A 22,840-nucleotide genomic window follows, 5' to 3' on the forward strand; every position below is an offset into this window, starting at 1 on the left:
GGAGGGAAAACCTGGAGAAAAATCCACGCCACCATGGGGAGAGACACATTGCAAACTCCACATATACAGCAGCAGGCGTCAGGGTCAGGATCGAACCCACGACCTCCTGTATACCAGGCGAGGTAGTTAACATCTCACCACGGAGAGAGAGACACCGCAAACTCCAATATACAGCGATCGTCAGGGTCAGGGTCGAACCCACGACCTCCTGTGTACCTGGCGAGGTAGTTAACATCTCACCACGGTGAGAGAGGCACGCAAACTCCATATATACAGCAGGCGTCAGGGTCAGGGTCGAACCCACGACCTCCTGTGTACCAGGCGAGGTAGTTAACATCTCACCACAAAGAGAGAGAGACACGCAAACTCCACATATACAGCAGCATCAGGCGTCAGGGTCAGGGTTGGACCCACGACCTCCTGTGTACCAGGCGAGGTAGTTAACATCTCACCATGGAGAGACACCGCAAACTGCAACATACAGCAGACGTCAGGGTCGAACCCACAACCTCCTGTACACCAGGCGAGGTAGTTAACATCTCCTAGCCACCGCGGCGCCACAGGCTCCCCACAACGTCAAGCGGTCAGGAACAAACAGCACGATGTAAAGGTTGTTGTCGTAGTCGATCAGAGTTCTCACAAATTTCTGTAATTGAGCTTGAGCTTGGGAAAAGTCCTTTGAAATGTTGTTGGGAGTCTGGATTGATGAATCGATCCAAATATGAGACACTAGATTGAAAAACTGTCCGGTTCGACTGTGTCGTCAGAATCGATTTTTTTAAATGTAATCTCAGAATTGAATGGAAGGGATCGATTATTGGTTTTACTCGAGGCGACCGAATCTATTGATAACCGCGGCAAGATGATGTAGAGAAAGTTTCAGCTGCTCCGAGATCGAACGTTAATGTGAATCGATTCGATAATCGAATCGCGTGCCTGAATCGCAGGATAGAATCAATAGCACGGTCCCGGTGGTGAGTCTCCATGGCGAGTCACGATCGATCCACTGCTGGATGAAGCTTCCCTTTAAATCACCCCCTTCCACTTCAATAAAGTTTCTAATTAAATCTGCAATGCTGCATGAATCAGCTGTGTGACTTCAAAATGAAAATATGCGACGTTTCGGGTAATGACCCTCCTTCATAGTACTTTTTTAAGGCCGCAGTGTTATTGATGAATGTGTTTAGTTTGTTTTCATGAATGTGTAAACAACCCGAACGAAGATCCCCCTATAGACTCTAAGGGCAAGCGCTTTTAGTGACTAATAGCACCTAAGATTGGCGTGGCACACGGTGGGGCGGATGACCAACAGCCCACGCCTGGCCGACTTTGTCTTCCAGGAGCTAATGTTGTTGACACAACCGCACCAGTTACTCATTTAAGGCTGAGTCGACCTAAGAGACTCACAACCCTCACTCAGGACGCCACGTGGAATAGCCACGCCGAATCGCTTACTGCGCATGCGCAATCGTTTGGCTTGTTGACACGCCCCCTTTGAGTGCCCAATGAAAACGGAGCATCGTTCGAAACGTCGCTTATTTATACATTCTAGTTGTTGTTTTTTTACTTCAAAGCCACGGTGTGATTGACGTATGTGTGTTGAGGTCTTTAATGTTTAATAGCGATCGTGAGGAGGTCGATGCGGAAGCGGAAGTGGCCAGAACTCACAACAACGTGCGTAACACGTGGTCGCCGGCAGCACGTGCTCGAGTGATTGGTGGTAGTGGTGGAAGTTGCTGCGATAATTGATCTGGTGGAGGGGTGGGTGAGTGAGGTGTGGACAGGGTAGGGGCGGCGATTGCTTGACCCGTTGATTCTCACGTAGAAAGTTATCGATCGATCGGCTTGTACGACTGTGTAGCGATGGCCCTGTCGCACAGAGATGGAGCGCGGTATCGTGAGCGCTCCTACTGGGACGAGCGCTACTCGGCCGGCGGGGAGGCGGTGGAGGAAGGCGAGCAGCGGGAGTGGTTCGGAGCTTACACGGCGCTCAAAGAGGCGCTACCCGAGGATCTTGATCGGAGCGGGGCCATCCTGGAGCTAGGTAAGGATGATACGGGGGGAGAGGAGGAGGGAGAGTGGTGGTGTCAATCGGAGCGGAATCTCCCCGGCTCAGTCTCGGTATGGCAAGGCTGTTGTTCTTCTACCGCAAGGTAAACACGGAACGTTGGGCCACAAGGTTGGTCTAACGTCAGCGCAACGTTGTCATGCCTTCTGAGAGTAATACGCGTTGTAAATTATCCAGTGGCAGTGATTCCAGGAGACGTGGGGCAGCAGGGATGTAGTTTGCAGTTGAGCGTTTTTAAGCGTCCTCTTTATTTGTGTACTGGACATCAACAACCCAGTAAAACACGCGAACAACGTTGGTCCGACATTGGTTGACGTAGGGACGACGTTGGCCGCACGTTTACAGGAATTGAAATAACACCAGATGCAATCGCACAGTTGCGGAGATATCGCCAAATCCGATATCGTGTGACGATGTATCACGATGGACCCTCGGTGTACCTCCTCTCTCTGTACTCCCCTCTTCATCCACGCGGTGTCGCTGTTACATCGGCAAATGGCCTGGCACGTTGCAATTGAGACATCCGACTTTGGGGGTGGGATCGGTGTGTCAGTTTGAGGTTTTAATTTCGTTCTCATAATCATAATATATTGTTTAATTGTCATCATAATTGTTACATTCACCTAGTTCACCTCGGAAATCTGGTGAGTTGAAAGGGTTTTCTTTTTCAAGAAAGGGTGTTCAGGGTAAACTAAAATATTGGTATGTATATCATATAATAATAGGGTTCTTCCCCTTTTTTTCTGGCAACAAAACTGAAACCTTTTTTTACAAGGATTCATGTCTGCATTAACCACAATACCTGCAGTCAAAATGCAAACAAACAACACACTATGATAAAGTTTGATTTAAAGCTTTCATGACTGCAGAGATTAATATTCTTGGTTCTTTCGGTAAAGTCACGTAGAAGGGAAACGATAAAATTATAAAAATATAAAACAAGAAAATTCTCACGACGTTTCGACTGCAACACAAGCAATCATCATCAGGTGTGAAAACCACAGAAAGAAAATGTTCTCAAGGCTAATGGTTACTCCGACTACACAATCCGCAAAGCTATCACTCCAAGCATGAAGAAGGACCCTCTTGAGGAACCTTTCAAAACCATCACTTTACCCTACATTGCGGGGATCACAAAAAAGATCTCCAAAATCTTGAATAAACATAAGATCCAGGTCCGATTCAACACATTACAAAAAATCCCTGATCTGGTTCCGTCTGTAAAAGATGTGATTCCGGACATACAGTACCCTGGCGTCTACAAACTAAGTTGCCTCTGTGGTAGTAGTTACATTGGAGAAACCAAACACCATGTCTCGGACCGCATTCGTGAACACAAAGCAGACCTAAAACACGGTAGGACCAACACCTCGGCCATGGCAGATCACTGTTATAATTCAGTAGGCTCACATGACATTGACTTCTCCAAGACAGAGGTTCTTTGCAAGCCATCTGGCTACCATGAGAGATTCGTTCATAAGGCTATCCACATATACAGACACAGAGACAATTTCAACCGAGAAGATGGATTCTGGCTTAGCAATCATTGGAAGGATTTTATAAACCATTTCGGGTCTTAATTGTCAACGCTTATGGTGGCTTTCAGACCGCATCCATTATTTCATAGATGGACTCGTCCATCTGAATAAACTGCCAAATCGCTCTCCGTGGTGCTAACGTTAAAAAAACCGCCACTTTTTTTCAAATTTTCTTGCTGTGGTTTCACACCTTATGATGATTGCTTGTGTTGCAGTTGAAACGTGAGAATTTTATTGTTTTATATTTTTATTATTTTATTGTTTCCCTTCTATGTGACTTTACCGAAAGAACCAAGAATACACTATGATAATCTATCCATTGCCCTTGAAACTGATTGGCCCACACCAAGGGACGGCTTTCTTTTGAGCCTCGATCCAATTGGTGCTCGACCAGAGGACGCCAAGGACAATGCATATATTATCAGTGTGTTTTTTGTTGGCATTTTGACTGCAGGTATTGTGGTTAATGCAGTAAACATGAATCCTTGTAAAAATGTTTCAGTTTTGTTGGCAGAAAAAAAGGGGAAAAACCCTATTATTATAATATGTATATGTATGTTGAGCTTCTTTTGACCCTGTCGTCCCCTGGTTCCTATGGCTCCGAGTCGGCACCGACTAAATATATAAATAATAATCCACGGTGGCGAGATGTTAACTACCTCGCGTGGTATACAGGAGGTCGTGGGTTCAATCCCGACCCTGACACCTGCTGTATATATGGAGTTTGCGTGTCTCTCTCCACGTGGTCGCATGGTTTTTTTCTCCGGGTCGTCCGGTTTTTCCCTCCACATTTCTAAACATGCGTAGAGAGTATTTGGCTGCTATACATTTCCACATAATCCACTTCGTTGAGCTATCATTTGTGGCCTGCTCACTTCTGAAAAAGAGCTATATAGATCAGTGGGCCTTACCTAGTAAAATAATAAATAATTAGTTTTTTTATTAAAGTGAAAAATAGAATGCACCGAAGGCCCCCATAGCTTCCAGTCTTCTGCCACAGGAAGACTACCAAAAGGATATAACTTGATTTATGATTGATTTCTGGGTCAGATCGCATAAAATAAAATGTGTGTTATAAACCCTCCACTCGACACAGCCAAACAGTTGCCACGTGAACAGACGTGCCGATTAATTACTGCTTAGACACTTAACCGGTAACGTCGGAGAGCAATCCACGCGGTTGTCAGCGTTGTGTAAAATGTCCTTGACCCTGGAATCGAACTTCTTTGGTAGAATTCCCATTTCCAAACCATTCCTTTGGTAGAGTCTCCTGGTGGCAGAAGACATCTGGAAGCGGTGGCTCTACGAAATTATTCATTAAACATCTGCAGACACTTCCAGGATAATCCTCCTCTGCTCCTGAACTTCTGAACATCGGGGGCCATAGGATCCAGGGGGCAGGCAGGACTCCGCAATATTATTCGTGTCAATGATGACCGTGATGGAACTCATCACCGTATGTATACGTATGTTGAACTTCTTTCGCACCGTACACAGCCCACCGTGCTAATCGGAGGTGCGAGAGAAGGACAACAAACTAAACACAAATAGCAGTTCGAAAGAAATGTCACCGGGGCGTGACTACGACCGAGACTGCTGAACCAAAGGCCAGAGCGGCCCGTGACTGCCCGTGACTGCCCGTGACGAGGCGGAGTTACCGAGTCCCTACGGAGTGAAGGCCCGGACTGAGATAATCCAGTAGCGCCACTCAAGTTACTCGTGACGGCGGTGCACCGAGGAAGACCAACGCCTAGTAATTGGCTACACTGTACGCGCACATACATATGTTGAACTTCTTTGGCGCCGTACGTAGCCAACCGTCCTAATCAGGGGTGCAGATTTATGGAGTTCACCGCTTTTGGCTGAGCTGATAGCGGGTGACGGTGATAGGCGAGCATAAACTACTCGGGTGAAGTCCAGATTCCAGACCCTTCCTCTTTTTCACCTCTGCCCATGACTCGCTGCCTCCTCCTCCTCAACATTTATGTGCCACATGCTCCTGTGCAGTGCTCGTGAGATGAGTTTGCATTTAGCTGCTACAGCATTTGAATTCCCAGGTGTGTGCAGGTGCGTATTATACAGGTATGCATTGTTTTTGTACACAGGTATGTAGCGTGTGTATAGTAAGGAAAGGTATGTTTATGGATGGACAGGTGTGTAATGTGTACCTAGGGTGATGTGTAAAACATTGTCACTGGGAAGACAAAGGCGGACCCCCTCGTGTGCCGTGCCAGCCTTCATAGGTGCTCACTACCAGACATTTACCCAAAAGTCTGTTCATGCTAAAAGGGTCGATCTTTGTCTTTTTTTTTACGTGTAATATATAGTTGTATGTGCATAACAGGCGTGTTTATGTACAGTGAGGGAAAAAAGTATTTGATCCCCTGCTGATTTTGTACGTTTGCCCACTAACAAAGAAATGATGAGTCTATAATTTTAATGGTAGGTTTATTTGAACAGTCAGAGACAGAATAACAACAAGAAAATCCAGAAAAAACGCATGTCAAAAATGTTATGAATTGATTTGCATTTTAATGAGGGAAATAAGTATTTGACTCCCTCTCAATCAGAAAGATTTCTGGCTCCCAGGTGTCTTTTATACAGGTAACGAGCTGAGAATAGGAGCACACTCTTAAAGGGAGTGCTCCTAATCTCAGCTTGTTACCGGTATAAAAGACACCTGTCCACAGAAGCAATCAATCAATTAGATTCCAAATTCTCCACCATGTTCAAGACCAAAGAGCTCTCAGAGGATGTCAAGGACACTATTGTAGACCTACACAAGGCTGGAATGGGCTACAAGACCATTGCCAAGCAGCTTGGTGAGAAGGTGACAACAGTTGGTGCGATTATTCACAAATGGAAGAAACACAAAAGAACTGTCAATCTCCCTCGGCCTGGGGCTCCATGCAAGATCTCACTTCGTGGAGTTGCAATGATCATGAGAACGGTGAGGAATCATCCCAGAACTACACGGGAAGATCTTGTCAATGATCTCAAGGCAGCTGAGACCATAGTCACCAATAAAACAATTGGTAACACATTACGCCGTGAAGGACTGAAATCTTGCAGCGCTCGCAAGGTCCCCCTGCTCAAGAAAGCACATACACATGCCCGTCTGAAGTTTGCCAATGAACATCTGAATGATTCAGAGGACAACTGGGTGAAAGTGTTGTGGTCAGGTGAGACCAAAATGGAGCTCTTTGGCATCAACTCAACTCGCCGTGTTTGGAGGAGGAATGCTGCCTATGACACCAAGAACACCATCCCCACCTTCTTTGGTTCTTTCGGTAAAGTCACGTAGAATGAGAATAAAATAATACATTAATAAAGTAAAATAACACAATAAAATTCTCACGACGTTTCGGCCACAACACAAGCGGCCTTCTTCAGGTGAAAGGAATAGACCCGTCGGGACGACAGAGCTTCAATGAACGTTGTTAAGATTCGTAACAACCATCCCCACCGTCAAACATGGAGCTGGAAACATTACGCTTTGGGGGTGTTTTTTCTGCTAAGGGGACAGGGCAACTTCACCGCATGAAAGGGACGATGGACGGAGCCATGTACCGTCAAATATTGGGTGAGAACCTCCTTCCCTCAGCCAGGGCATTGAAAATGGGTCGTGGATGGGTATTCCAGCATGACAATGACCCAAAACACACAGCCAAGGCAACATAGGAGTGGCTCAAGAAGAAGCACATTAAGGTCCTGGAGTGGCCTAGCCAGTCTCCAGACCTTAATCCCATAGAAAATCTGTGGAGGGAGCTGAAGGTTCGAGTTGCCAAACGTCAGCCTCGAAACCTTAATGACTTGGAGAAGATCTGCAAAGAGGAGTGGGACAAAATCCCTCCTGAGATGTGTGTAAACCTGGTGGCCAACTACAAGAAACGTCTGACCTCTGTGATTGCCAACAAGGGTTTTGCCACCAAGTACTAAGTCATGTTTTGCAGAGGGGTCAAATACTTATTTCCCTCATTAAAATGCAAATCAATTTATAACATTTTTTCATGCGTTTTTCTGGATTTTGTTGTTCTGTCTCTCACTGTTCAAATAAACCTACCATTAAAATTATCGACTGATCATTTCTTTGTCAGTGGCCAAACGTACAAAATCAGCAGGGGATCAAATACTTTTTTCCCTCACTGTACAGGTAATGGATCTTGCTGGAATCCTAGGCTGGTTAAATAAAGAGTGTTTGCTATTCTCTCTCAGTATATACGCTCTTTCCACACTCGGGGTGTGGTATTTGGATTTCATAATTTTGGATTCTCTGACGTTTGTGGCCCATGTCTGTCAGATGAAAAGTCTTAATTGTGTATTTAAATGTATTACTTCATAATAACGTTGAATTTTTTTTACGCGCTAAAATTCGATAACTTTAATCAGAATCAACATGATCAGTCGACTGCTGGATGAAGGCCTCACCGAGCCCTCGCCCATCTCTCGCGATCCTATGATATAACAAGTCGCCTAGCACTGTCATGCAAAGCTGAATTCAGTAATTTTTAACAATAGAAGTTGGATGATATTTTTGTTACGTAACTTTCCATCAGTGAAGTTTTTTTTTTAAAGCAAACGTTTGTATATTTTATTAATTTAAGCAAGAGCAATGTCATGCATCGTGAAAATGGCACCACGTGATGGCACTTTTGGCGGGAAAAGCACAGGGATGGAACGCCCCCCTCCTGTGACATCACTTCCTGTGGTGTCACATTTTCGGACGAATCCGTAACCCCACAGCATCTTCTAAATCGTCTGATGTTTAACAGCTTGGGTTGATTTTCAAATTCATGCACAAATCTGGAATGCACCCCTCAGACAGAGTGGGTTATGTAGTGGCATTACAGTGTGTGTTGTGGTCTGACCTTGTGTGTGTGTTCTGGCCTGGCTTGCCTGTCCCACCAAACCCTTCAGGCCAACTCCTGGAAATTTTCACTTCTTTTGAATTGGACATTTCCATCAATCGGGGCTCTTAATGGCCGTGTAATTCCTTAATAACGTAATCAGATGCTTGCCCTATCGGCCGCCCGATGCACAATCAATGCCCTAATGTGATGAGACTTGTGTTTAGCCCTGAGCCTGCGTTTGAGTGAGTGAGGGCGAGTTGGCGAGTGGATAAATTGAGTGCGTGTGTGGGCGAGTCGGTGGGGAATTGGCGAGTGAGCGAGTGAGCGAGTGTGGGTGAGCCTGCGTTTGAGTGATCGAGTGTGGGTGAGCCAGTGGGTGAGCGTGTCGGCGTTGGTGAGTGAGCGAGCGTGTGCGCGAGTGTGAGCGAGCGTGTGCGCGAGTTCGACCGAGTGCTTCGTAAAGAGACACGCGTGCCATCGGGCGAAGGGCGGAGGGGAGGGAAGATGAGGTATGGAGAAGGAGGATGATGGAGGGACAGCGAACGTGAGGCGGAGGCAGGGTTGGGAAATAACGCTCGGTGAGGTTAGGCTGGGAAATCCGACGCAGGTCATCTTAGGCCATCGCTGCCCCTCCCCCTTCAACTTGGCACATCCCCCCCCCCCACTGCCTCCTGCTGGTGGGAGGATCATAATTAGTGCGGTCATTCAGTCTCATCAATCAGAGTCGTCCTCGCTGCAGGGTCTCCCCGTCACGATGATCGGGCTCGCGGCGCAGTTGCGGTGTTTTAATTCCCGTCAACGAAATCGGCCGCGGAAAATATTCGTAGCAACACCGAAGAGTGGCTTTCTGTTAATTGTGGTGAATCGGATGACCCTTATTGTAGGAGCGTCTCCACCACCACCACCAGCAGCAGTGGCAGGAGAATGGGAAGACAGGTCACTAAGGTCAATCGCCCCCCTCCCACCACCACAACCCACAAACTCCAGCATCTTCCAATTGACCGTGTCTTCACGTGTGCAGTGCAGCTGGATTTCAATGATCGCGATTTCAGACGAATAATAACGATTGTGATCTCAACTTGCAACGCGCTGCCGCCGCCACCGCACACACGGCACTCGCTCGCTCTCCTGGAGATGGAACGACTCGGAGGTGCGGGGGACGAACCATAGACGAGTGGGAATGGCAGCAGCGGTAGCAGCCAGGCGGTGAGCTGGCACCATTAATTGCCTAAGCTCTGTGGTCCTCTATATATGTTCAGGTGCTATCGGCCAATCCATGAGTGTTTACACGTGGGAGGAAAGCGGAGCACCCGGAGAAAACCCGCATGTGCGAGAGGAGCAACACTGTCCCATACAGATGGAGCAGATGGGGATTAGTCCACACTTGTAGCTCCTTCTGGCGAGCCAGGGTATGGCTCCTTGACGCTGGATCGCAGGCCACGCACATAGCTGCCACCGTCAAATTAAAGATTTTTAAAAATATTTTGCGGTGAATGTAGCGGCCTCTAGTGGCTCTCGGAGTAACTTTAAACCAATTTGTCTGCAACAAATACAAATCGAAAGAGTCCATGACCAATACATAAATTGCGAGTTTGATTGAAAACCTCAGGCACTCGTCGGCTTTTCAATCTCACTCTCTCTCTCGTTTGTTGTGTGCGCTGCCTATACAGTCCTGAACAAACTATGAACCGTCTATGAAACCACTGTGGTCTGCGTTCCTTTAACAGAGGAAGCACTGTGACACGAACTCTCTCTCTCTCTGTCTGCTGAAGCCCTGCCTTGTCGCAGCAGCAGCAGACCTCGAGATTGGCATCGAGCTCCTGAACAGATTGCTGCTGCTGCTGCTGCCGCCATCACGCACAAGAACGGAACTGAACGTTGCATTTGGTCTGCGGCCACTCCCGAACCGAGTCGCTGTCTCTTGACGTCCCATTTGGCCCTCGCGTCTCTGCACTGGCACGGGAGGTGCCGCCATGCATTTGAGATAAATGATCACGACTTGGCGAAGTCGAGATCGATCGATCGATTTTTTTTTTCTTGTTCTTTCGAATCACCGCACCCGTTTTTGTCGTGGCCAATGCGTCTCGTCGCGTTCCCCTCCCGGGACTGTTCCGTGTAAAATGGTGACTCCTCCTGTTTCACGAGGCCGATGGGACCAGTTAAATAGATTGTAAATACCCCCCCCCCCCCACCATATCCCCATCTGTTTAATCTCCTTCCTCCCTGCCAGTATCTCTTCCCGCACTTCCCCTCCCTCATCTTTCCCCCCATCTCTCCCCTACCCTCTCTTCCTCTGCAGTTCTCCCCTTGCTTGGTATGCAGGAGGTCGTGGGTTCGATCCCGACCTTGATGCCTGCTGCTGTTTATTTGGAGTTTGCGTGTCTCTCTCCCCGTGGTTTCGTGGATTTTCTCCGAGTGCTCCGGTATTTCCCTCCGCATTTAGAAACGGCGTTGAGAGTATTTGGCCGCTATAAATTTCCACGCAATAAGCCACTCCGTTGGGCTATCATTTGTGGCCAGGTCGCTTCTGAAAAATATCAATATCGCTTAGTGGGTTTTACCTGGTAAAATAAAAAAAAGGTGTAATAGTTTACATAAGTATGCAAGTTACTATCTTCGTCTTAGGGCTATTTGAGTGATAGGTGTATCTCAGGAGGTTCCTAATGGCAGTGTCAAATCCTCTGCGTTGTTTTTATCTACCCGTCTCGAGGTCTCAAAACCTGAAAAGAGGGATGCCCGAAGAGGAGGAAGAGGTGGGATGAATGGGGAGGAGGAGGGAGAGTAGAAGGTGGAGGAGGGAGACAAGGAAGAGTCCTTCACTACGAGGAGTCTGTCGTCGTCTGGAACACGACCGGGACGGCTCCCCTGAAACTCGCTCGCTTAAAACCTACCGGACGGTAAATTATTTGGCGCTGAAATCGCCCGATTTAAAATGTCCTAAAAGCGCCGAACATCTAACGGTGAGCGGTAACGGACACTGGGAGGTGGGGAACGTGGCGGGGGGGGGGGGGGGGTAGGTGGGGAAGCAGATGGTAAGGAAAGGTGGAAAAGCACGTTCAAAGAGAGTTGGAGGTGGAAATAGGGGGAGCGAGTTCCAGAGGGCGACAGCGGGGGTTGGCGGATTGCACGCGGATTGCCGTGAAGCTTCCCGTCCCGTGGGTGTCGAGGTGGTGGCATGCCCTGGCTCGCTAGGAGAAGGCGGTACACCAAAATGTGCACATCGGCTGTTCCGTCTGTACGGGATAGAGTGGTGTCCCCTTGCACGCACGTGTGGCCTTTCTCCGGGTGCTCCGTTGTCCTCCCGTACGTGTAAACGCTCATTAATTGGCTGAAAACACCGCAGAGCTTTGGCAATTGTTGGGAGCGCCGGTTCCTCGCCACGTGGATTGCTGCTGCTGCTGCCTTTCCCGCGCTCGTCAGCGGCTCCCCCTCCCGGCACCTCTCGAGCCTTTCCGTCTCAGCGAGGAGCGGACGCTGTGGTGGTGGTGGCGGCGGCGGTGGTGGTGGTGGCGGCGGCGGAGGTGGTGGCGGCGATGACGCGGTCACAGCGTCACTAGCTGGGACGATCATTCCGTCAGCGAACCACACCTTTCGTGACGTGGGTGACCGACCCTCGCACCTCCGATTAGCGCGGTTGGCTACGTGTGGCGCGAAAGAAGTTCAACATAAATACAGCCCCGTGACTTTATCAGAGTCGGATTCACAATTTTTATTTTTTATCTGATGAGCTATGAAGCTCTTTTTCACGTATGTCCAGTAATTAATTGAACTTATCACTTGTTTTTCACACTTTAAAAACATGTAATTGTTTTAAATGTTGTGATGATTGATGTCAGTCAGTTTTTAAAACCGGAATAAAATGGATTGTAATGTTCTCTCTCCCGTATTTTACTCTCCTTTCCCTTGGTTTTTTTATTGCAGCCCCGTCACTGTTATGATTTACACACCGCACCAGGCACTTATTTTAGGCCGAGTCAACCTCGGGGAAAGCCCCAGGATAGGTTGTGACATTTCTCGCTGCTAAGTGATAGACGAGAATCGAACTCTGGTGCCAGATTTGTCTGCGCAGTTCCCCAACCACTTTCACCGTTCCACCCCATTGATCCACAAATAAAAGACACAGATTCCCCGTAGAGCCTTCAACAGACTGTTGGGGCAAGTGCTGTTAGCGAGCACCTAATGAAGGCTGGAACGGCGCACGAGGTGGTGGGTGGCCAGCACCACGCCAGGCCGCTTTTGTCTCCGCGGTGGCGATGTTTACACGTCGCACCAGGAACTCATTTGAGGCGGAGTCGACCTAGGGGAGGCTCAGGAATGGTTCAGATAATCGTCAGCAGTGTTGGCCGTGAGCGGGAATCGTACCTGGATTTCCGGGTTCGTAACGTGGCGCGCTAACCGCTATGTACCCACCAACACATACACACGCGGACACATTTATAACGCACATTTTGTCCTTGCCTGTCTCCATCTCCCTCCCATCACTGAACAAACTGTTGCCGTAGGAACTGGGTTGTGGGGCTGTGGTTGCCTAGAAGACGTTGGGAGTTGTGGGTATGCCGTGTGTGCGCGCATCTGTGTGTGTGGGGAGCGGTGGTGTAGCGGTTAGCGCTACGCTGCGCTACGAACCCGGCGACCCGAGTTTGATTGCCGCTCGAGGTCAACACCAGTGACGATTATCTGAACTGGTTCTGGGCCTCCCCTAGGTCGACTCGGCCTTAAATGAGAACCTGGTGCGGTGTGCAGTCGCTAGCACTTGGGAAACAAACAGATCAACCCCTGGTGTAGCGTGCCGGACTTAATAGGTGCTCGCTAACAACACTTGCAGCAGTTACACATCGATGCTGTGTCGCATGTGCCGTGTCTGTCGCGTGTGTATGTACTGCATATGCAAACTTAGATCAGTACGCTGCACTTATCAAGCCTCTGATCTTTATTTAACCGGGTTGAAAGTCCATGTGCTGTGTAGTACATAGTACAGTGAACTACACATTTGCCAGTACGCTTTATGCTTCCTGCCTTCAACCAACGCGCACCGGTGAAGTAAGGTCAAATAACCCCCACGGAGCTGCACGGCATCGGGGGTGGACGTCTCATCCCTGCAGTGTTTCGAAGGTTTTAAAAAAACATTTTTTCAAGATAAAGGAGCAGCCCTGCAATTGCTTGCTCACGCCACTGCCGGCAGAAGAGGCCTCCGCTAGAGGGCAGCTCCAGAGAGCACCCCCACCCCTTTTGGCCTACTCTTCCAAGCCGGCCTGCCGACCTGATGTCTTGGAATTTTTAAATGTGTAGTATTTGAAATGCGCGGCGGTGTAGTTTGAAGCAATACCCAACCTACTTTGCTGCTCATGAGCAGCAGTGACCCTGCCTGGTAAAACGTGCGACATCGGGGGCGGTTGGTCGAACGTTGACCTAACGTTGACCCAACGTTGGGTCAACGGGTCAACGTTGGGTCAGCGTTGGATCAACGTTGGGTCAATGTTGGGTCAACGTTGGATTAACGTTGGCCCCTGCATCCTTATGGCTAGTAAAGTAATAACGCTACATCTACGAGGCACCTTTCGTCGGAGGGATCTCAAGAGTGCACGACAATAACTCGTGAAAGCAAACGAGACTGCTACGAATGACGATAATGAAACATGTACTGACAAAAAAACATTTGCCGAATTGACTAAAAGCTGAAGAAATGGGAAGTGTACAGATGTAAGATTTAAGACGAGCTTTAAAAAAAAGTGCACTGACTGGATGAGATGCGGACGTTCGCGTGAGGCCACGTGGGGGTCGGGGGGGTTAGCTCGGTCGCCCATCGACCTAAAAGCCTGTCCCGTGACCTGGGATCGCAGGGAAGATCTGCCCCCCCTTCCTCGCCCACCCCCCCCCCCCGTATCTCAGAGACCTTGAGGGGACATGCAGCGTGTGTCTGATATAGACTGGGAGTGAGGCAAATAAATAAATGCACGTGTGCTCGCTTCTGGCACGCAATATTTTAAATCACATTTTTTTGTCGGCGTGAGAGCCTTCTGAACCGATATCGGCCCAACGAAAATTCATTCGGAGAGTCTGCGTTGGCGGTGGCAACGGCGGCGGCGGTGTGAATCTGGGCCATCGTCCACTTCACACGCATTGCAAGACTTTGCACTTTGTACAAGAAGCCGGGGGAAGACAGTGGATTGAGTTACAAAAGGAAGCTGAACAATTGGACGCAACCGAGTAGGAGCATCTATTGCAGCGTTCTTCATTGCAAGGCCCGCGGGCCACTGGTGACCCTGGTGGTCTTTAGTGCAGCCCCTGACAATACACAAATGGTGAAAACACTTCCCCCCCCTCCCATCATCATTGTGCTGTCAAACCTCAATGGTTTCAAATGTATGGCTGCCCTCACACCGATGGTGTCTTTTTGGCGAAAGTGGCCCGCCTCTGAAAATGAGTAAAGAACACTGGCCTAATGCAATGTTCTTGAGTAAAGATCATGGACAGAGCTAAATAGACGGAAGGCCATGATCGCCAACCACTTTGAGAAAAAAAATATGTATATAGATATACGGCAATTTCTCGTTTAACGCGGTAGATGCGTTCCTGAAAGTGCCGCGTTGAGCGATGAACCACTGGTACTGAATCACATTTGCACTAACATCAGCCTCCAGCCATCCCGTGTCGGGACAGAAATGAGATGAGTGTACACGCCGCCACTGCTTTTCTGTATCATTCCGCGTACCGTATCACCGTACCGCTCAGCCGCGCAGCTCAAGAAATTAGTTCGCCGTCGACCGCTGAGAAACCGCGTTTATAACAATGAGTGCGTTCCGCGTTGTAACGGTGCGCGTTTTCACGTTGTGCGAAAAGTATTTAACGAATGGAAGAACCGCGTTATAGCGAAAACCCGTCAGTGTGAACACCGCGCGTTAAACGGGGACTTTCCGTATACTTCGCCATTTAAATGCACAGTGTTGTTTTTGTTATCATCAATACAGCATCATAACATCAGACATTGGCTACGGCTGCCAAAACAAGAGAGGGCGGTTTCGCGGCGTGCGACCTGAAATTGCTCGCAAGTTGCACCATGGGACGATTACCGATTAGCTCCGTGAACGCGCACGCACGCACACCCAAAGACAAATATCCCCCCGATAGCCTGAACAGACTAAGTGCTGTTAGTGAGCAACTACGAAGGCCGGCACGGCACACGAGGGGGTGGGTGGCCAACACCGCGCCTGGTCGCCTTTGTCTCCCCAGTGGCGATGTTTGCACACCGCACCAGGTACTCATTTGAGGCTGAGTTGACTTAGGGGAGGAGGACCAGGACCGATGGAGACAATCGTCACTGGTGTTGGTGGCCCTGAGCGGGAATCGAACCCGGGTAGCCGGGTTCGTAGCGCAGCGTAGCGTTAACCGCTACACTACGGCTCCCCTTACACACACGCGCACGCAGGAAGACGATCGTGCGTGGATTCGGGCTTTGTCGTTGGGGCTCCAGGCCTGGCTGTGTTGTTTTACGTGTGAGCAAGATGACTTGGCCTCTCCCGGCCGCCCCCCCGCCATGTGCGTCTATATTTAGCGCAGGCTTGGCTTTCGCTTGATGCGATGAAGGTCGCCGTCTTGACGAGTGTGTGGTGTACGTATCGGTGGTCACATGTTGCGTGTGCTTGTTGCACAAAGCAGTCGTCCTGTGACAGTGATTACGGGCGCCGCAGTGGCGAGATGTTAACTTCCTCGCCTGGTATACAGGAGGTCGTAGGTTCGATCCCGACCCGGATGCCTGCTGTATATTTGGAGTGTGCGTGTTCTCCTCGTTGGTCGCATGGATTTTTCTCCGGGTCCTCTTGGTTTTCCCTCCACATTTAGAAACACACTTTCAGAGTATTTGGCTGCTTTACATTTCCACAAAGATGAGCCACCTCGTTGTGCTGTCATTTGTGGCCAGGTCGCTTCTTAAAAAGAGCTACTTTGCTCCGTAGGCCTCGCCTGGTAAAATGAAAATAGTTCATATAGATTGGTGCATGCGCATCACCCCTGCCTTCATAGCTTGACTACGACTATAATAGTACCATGGACAGCTCTCTGTCCATCGCCTGTCTCAAGAAAAGTGGTCAACTCTCACTGACCAGGGTAATGCGGGGAAAGGTGCGACCTGGATAAAAACGAAAGGTGAGTGCCAAACGTCGCCAGTGAACGTTGGCCCAACGTTGGCCCAACGTTTGGCGTGCGGTTGAAACCGTTGGACCAGCGTTGTGCGTCGCGGTCACGTGGGCAAGCGAGCCCGTTGACTCCTCGGCGAGGGAGGAGCAGCTAGTAAGTTGAAAGTAAAGGGCGCGCGCATGAGCGCGGTTAATCAGCAGCACCATCACCTGACTTTCATCTCTGTTGAACCCACCAGTCTAGGTGCCACGTGCGACCGCTTTTTTCTTGTGCCGTTCCCCGATTGCCATTGGGCTGGATGGGATTTGCCAAGCTTGGATTCATCCTTTAAAGACATTTCTCACAACCGGCCTGGGTCATTCGCGCATCTCATCCCACCGCCCTGCTCCTATCTCATCCCGATACTACCCCCTCCGCCTCTCACCTCGTCATCCTCCCTGCATCTCATCGGGCACCTCATCCCAAACCTCATCCCCCACCTCTGCACCCCCCCCCCCCCACCACATCCCCACACCACCAGCCCACGTGCCATGAGGGCTGATGTAATTTACGATGTGCGAATGGAGGAGTGGGAGGGATGGGGGGGGGTGCAGAGGGGTTGGGGGGGGGGCCTTCAGGCCAGAGTCAGAAGATACGAGTCGTTTGGTGCAGGCAAAGGTGCTCCAATGGTACGGGGCGACTGCCCCGGGCCCTGCACTTGGGGGGGGAGGGTGGTCTACTCGGTGGGATTTGTCATGGGCCCAGAAATCCTCCCCCACCCCTCATCTGGAGGGCCCTGGATGCAGGTTTCGTATACATTCTCCAGGAAAGCGCCACGCGGCGATCAGTCGCCCTTGATGGCTCGATCGGCACGCACAACGCGCGTCACGAACACCAAGACACAAAGAACCCCCGGATAGCCTTCAACAGACTGCTGGGGAAAGTGCCGTTAGCGATTACTTTGCACCCACGAAGGCCGGCACGGCACACGAGGGGGTGGGTTGCCAACACCTGGTCAACCGCCTTAAACAAAAACGCTAGAAACGTTTTTTTTTGTTGCCTGGTAAGGCCCATGTCTCACCACCCAGCAGATACTCATGTGAGGTTTCGTCGACCTCAGCAAGGCCTTGGACCGTGATGTTGACCGTGAGCTGGAATCGAACTCGGGGGGAGGCGTGTTAGTTTACGTCAATAACCGCTGCACATCAATCGCACACGCACGCCGCGCCCCTCCGTACACAACACAAAACCACGCACGCACGCACTGCATGCACCGCACACGCACACTCGGAGTGCACCGAACATCCACACCCCCACACCGCTGGGGTCCCGTCTCCTCGTGTTCACCAATCAACAGGTGTTTGCATGCACCGCTTGGCTGCTCAGTTCGCACTTAGATAACAATCATAATAACAGCAGCAGCACCAGGTGTCAGCCTCGAGCGTCTTAAGACTCTTGTTCAGGAGGGTCCTGTGCACATTTGGGGGGGGGGGGGTGGCGAGGTGTTGTCCAGTTCCATTGATGAGTGGTTTGACTTCACGTGGGGGACATGAAGTTGGAGAATCCGGAGGAAAGCCACGCAGGGGCGCAGGGAGAGCATCAGCAGTCGGAATCTTTCTCCGTCCTAGAGGAATCCGATGAGCTATTAAGATATTTTTTTTATTTTGTAGATGTCCAGTAGGGGCGGGTGACAAAGTTACAACAACAACAACAACAAACAACGTCAACATCGATAGGAGTGAAAGGTGTAGGAAAGGTAAGCAAGTCACCGAAATCAATAATTAAGTGCACAACTTTTTTTTTACCAATTGCTCAAGTACATCAATTCCTTTCCAAAGGCAAGCTTGTGCAAGGCAGCAAAACAACAACAACAACAGTCCCAGACCACACACACTCCACGCTGCCAAGTGACTTTGTGGTCGAGTCGGGGATTGAACCCAGGTATCTCGCTTGCTGTGAGGCCCACGGGCGTCACGTGACCACCACCACCACCACCGCCGCCGTGCTGCTGCTGTCCCGAGTCACCTGGCGTGCGTGTGACCTCGTCAGACAGACGGCAGCTAAGCAAGGGGTGAGCCTGGACAGTGATCGGGGTGGCATTGGTCGCCGTTGGGGCTTACTTCGTGGTCCGTTGCCAAAATCCATTGTTGTACGGGACCACTCCTATGCTCCCCTGCCTTCGCCAGCCTGCACTGGCCAGATTGGTGAAGTATGGTCAAATATAATCCCTTACCCTCGTGGTGTGCGGTGGACCCACAATCCACACGGGGCTGTACGCGCCAGTGGGCTGCCATGTACGCATGACCAGTACATGTGGGGGTTGGGGGGGGGTGAGAGGGGGGTGTGGGGGGGTGGATGGAGAGGGGGCTGGCGGGCTTGTAAGTCCACTGCTGGATGAGGGCTTGCCCACGTCACGTAGGCCGTGAGAGGTGTTTGACCATACTTCATCACATTGTTGCGAAACCGAGAGACGCCTGAGGATTTAGAATCTCTCCGAGCTGCCCCCCCCCCTCTCAGCCCCTCTTTTGTATGCTTCGATCCCCCCCCACCCACCCCGCGCTCTGCCCCCCACTCGGGTGGGTGGGTGAGGTGTGAGCACATGGACCCGTCTCCCATGGCAACCACGCAGGCTGTTAATGAGGCTGCCTTCTCGGCCTCCGTTGCCATGGCGACTGCGTGTTTTCTAAATCCTGATTGGCTGGTTAGTGGCGTGGTGTTTATTTATATTTTGTGGGGTGTGAGGGGTAGGGGCTGTGTTTGTTTAACTCGGGTTATTTTCTCTCTCCCCTCTCCCCACTCTCTCCCCTCTTCCCACTCTCCTCTCTCCCCACTCTCTCCTCTCCCCACCCTACCCCCTCTCTTCCCTCTCTCTCTCTCCTCTCTTCGCAATCTCTCCCGTCTCTTTTTATTACGATCAGAGGAAGCAAGAAGATGCTCGGTGTAGTCGGCACTTTGCTTCGTTCATCATTTCGTTATTTTTTTGTTTTTTTCAATGCCTTGCTTTATGTGCCCTCCCCCCCTTTTTTAATGAAATATTTCCTCTCTCCCCACTCTCTCCCCCATTTCCCCACTCTCTCGCCTCTCCTCTCTCCCCTCTTCTCTCTCCCCACTCTCTCCCCCATCTCCACACTCTCTCCCCCATCTCCACACTCTCTCCGCTCTCTCCCCTCTCTCCCCACTCTCTCGCCTCTCCTCTCCCCCCTCTCTTCTCTCTCCCCACTCTCTCCCCCATCTCCACACTCTCTCCCCTCTCTCCCCTCTCTCCCCACTCTCTCGCCTCTCCTCTCTCCCCTCTCTTCTCTCTCCCCACTCTCTCCCCCATCTCCACACTCTCTCCCCCATCTCCACACTCTCTCGCCTCTCCTCTCTCCCCACTCTTCTCTCTCCCCACTCTCATTTCTCTCCTCCTGTCTCCCTTGTCGGCATGTCACTCCTCGCCATTTCTTTGTTCGCACGTCTGCAGCGTTATATTTTAAAAATATATATTTTTAAATCCACGGCCTTTGGGACCTGGTTCCCACATTTTTCTACGGTTAAGAATACATTAATACATCTGAATTGGTAACAACCAGTCCATGGTCGTCTGTTAATTCCCCCCCTTCCTCCTTTTCCTCCCCCCTCCTCCTTCTTCCCCCTCCTCCTCCTCCACCAGATTCACTCAAATATGTTTTATTGAGGCAGAGTAAACGATACGAGTCTCGTTATTTCGTTTATCAAGTTCGCCCCCCCCCCATCCCAACCTCGTGGCGATGACCTGGCCACATTTATGTCGTTTAGCAGATCCCTCCACCACCCGACGGCGGAAAAACAAAATGAATCCGTCACGCACGTACGTGTGTCACATGTTGAACTTCTTTCGCACCGTACGCAGCCAGGATGCTCGAGAGACACAGAGAGAGAGTGAATAGAGCAATGCCATGGCAGGATAGGTAGGGTTAAGCAATTCAGGAGGTTCGCAAGAACTTGCGGCCAGACTGGCTAGCGCTGTGGATTGTAAGCAGGAAGCGGAGGCTGCGATGGGTGTAACCAAAAACGATGCAACTATTTATATTTATTTTGCCAGCTCAGGCCCACTGAACTATGTGGCTCTTATTCTTAGCTCTTTCGGTAAAGTCACGTTGAAGGGAAACAATAAAATAATAAAATATATATAAAACAATAAAAATTCTCACGACGTTTCGACCGAAGAGCACCACCAGCAGTGGTGCTCTTCTGCCGGCGAGGGGGAGCGCGGGGAGGGTATTGGCGGAGATTGGGAGAGAGATGGGGGGGGGCAGAGAGAGATTGAGCGTGGCAAGTGAGAGGCAGACGGAGAGAGATGAAAGGGAGATGGCGCGCGCGTGTGTGCATGGAGAGAGGGTGCGGGAGGCGCTCCTAACGAGCCCCTTGCTAACTAGGCCATGCCATGCGGGTCCTCTGCCAGTTTGGTTGCCATGGAGATGCAGGCTCCGTTCCCCAGAGAAGAGAAGGCGTGGGTGGGGGGGTGGGAGTTTGCATTTTTTATGATATTTTGTGTAAGCAATACTTTTTTAGTACGTGAAAAGACGGATAGGTAAAGGAGACTTTGCTTATTTATTTCCTTTTGCGTTGTCAAAATAAACATTTTTTTTTATTTGCAGAGCTGCGTTAATAGGTGTTCTTCCCAGAGTGGAAATTTGTCTGGGTGGGTGGTTAGGTGGCTGGGTGGCTGGATGGGTGGCTGGGTGGCTGGCTAGGTGGTTGGGTGGCTGGCTAGGTGGTTGGGTAGCTGGCTAGGTGGTTGGGTGGCTGGCTAGGTGGTTGGGTGGCTAGCTAGATGGTTGGGTGGCTAGCTAGGTGGTTAAGTGGCTGGCTAGGTGGTTAAGTGGCTGGCTAGGTGGTTAAGTGGCTGGCTAGGTGGTTAAGTGGCTGGCTAGGTGGTTGGGTGGTTGGCTAGGTGGTTGGGTGGCTGGCTAGGTGGGTGGCTGACTAGGTGGGTGGGTGGCTGGCTAGGTGGTTGGGTGGCTGGCTAGGTGGTTGGGTGGCTAGCTAGGTGGTTGGGTGGCTGGCTCGGTGGCTGGCTAGGTGGTTGGGTGGCTGGCTAGATGGTTAAATGGCTGGCTAGGTGGTTGGGTGGCTGGCTAGGTGGTTGGGTAGCTGGCTAGGTGGTTAAGTGGCTGGCTAGGTGGTTGGGTGGCTGGCTAGGTGGTTGGGTGGCTGGCTAGGTGGTTGGGTAGCTGGCTAGGTGGTTAAGTGGCTGGCTAGGTGGTTGGGTGGCTGGCTATGTGGTTAAGTGGCTGGCTAGGTGCTTGGGTAGCTGGCTAGGTGGTTGGGTGGCTGGCTAAATGGTTGGGTGGCTGGCTAGGTGGTTGGGTGGCTGGCTAGGTGGTTGGGTGGCTGGCTAGGTGGTTGGGTGGCTGGCTAGGTGGCTGGTTAGGTGGTTGGGTGGCTGGCTAGATGGTTGGGTGGCTGGCTAGGTGGTTGGGTGGCTGGCTAGGTGGTTGGGTGGCTGGCTAAATGGTTGGGTGGCTGGCTAGGTGGTTGGGTGGCTGGCTAGGTGGTTGGGTGGCTGGCTAGGTGGTTGGGTGGCTGGCTAGGTGGCTGGCTAGATGGTTCGGTGGCTGGCTAGGTGGTTGGGTGGCTGGCTAGGTGATTGGGTGGCTAGCTAGGTGGTTGGCTGGCTGGCTAGGTGGCTGGCTAGGTGGTTGGGTGGCTGGCTAGATGGTTCGGTGGCTGGCTAGATGGTTGGGTGGCTGACTACGTGGTTGGGTAGCTGGCTAGGTGGTTGGGTGGCTGGTTAGGTGGGTGGGTGGCTAGCTAGGTGGTTGGGTGGCTGGCTAGGTGGCTGGCTAGATGGTTCGGTGGCTGGCTAGGTGGTTGGGTGGCTGGCTAGGTGATTGGGTGGCTAGCTAGGTGGTTGGCTGGCTAGGTGGGTGGCTGGCTAGGTGGTTGGGTGGCTGGCTAGATGGTTGGGTGGCTGGCTCGGTGGTTGGGTGGCTAACTAGGTGGTTGGGTAGCTGGCTAGGTGGTTGGGTGGCTGGTTAGGTGGGTGGGTGGCTAGCTAGGTGGTTGGGTGGCTGGCTAGGTGGTTGGGTAGCTGGCTAAGAGGGTGAGTGGCTGGCTAGGTGGTTTGGTGGCTGGCTAGATGGTTGGGTGGCTGGCTAGGTGGTTAGGTGGCTGGCTAGGTGATTGGGTGTCTGGCTAGGTGGTTGGGTGGCTGGCTAGGTGGTTGGGTAGCTGGCTAGGTGGTTGGGTGGCTGGCTAGGTGGTTGGGTGGCTGGCTAAGTGGTTGGGTGGCTGGCTAGATGGTTGGG

General features: G+C 51.0%; 1 protein-coding gene across 4 annotated transcripts in view; it reads left to right on the top strand.

The window, feature by feature from the left end:
• Nucleotides 1-495: 495 nt before the first annotated feature.
• EEF1AKMT4 (EEF1A lysine methyltransferase 4) overlaps nucleotides 496-22,840 on the top strand; it is a 59,837-nt gene continuing 37,492 nt past the window's right edge. For 2 of the 4 annotated variants that reach the window (XM_032962138.2, XM_076070255.1), the window contains exons 1-2: nucleotides 496-1,674; nucleotides 1,881-2,044. In XM_032962138.2, coding sequence (XP_032818029.2) covers nucleotides 1,640-1,674; nucleotides 1,881-2,044 — 199 coding nt within the window. In that variant the 5' untranslated portion in view covers nucleotides 496-1,639. The other 2 variants (XM_032962140.2, XM_032962139.2) reach the window with 2 other exon arrangements.

Source organism: Petromyzon marinus, chromosome 28 (genome assembly GCF_048934315.1).
Source record: "Petromyzon marinus isolate PM22_M1 ecotype Great Lakes invasive population chromosome 28, UKy_Petmar_22M1.pri1.0, whole genome shotgun sequence".
In the NCBI taxonomy this organism is placed as follows: Eukaryota; Metazoa; Chordata; class Hyperoartia; order Petromyzontiformes; family Petromyzontidae; genus Petromyzon; species Petromyzon marinus.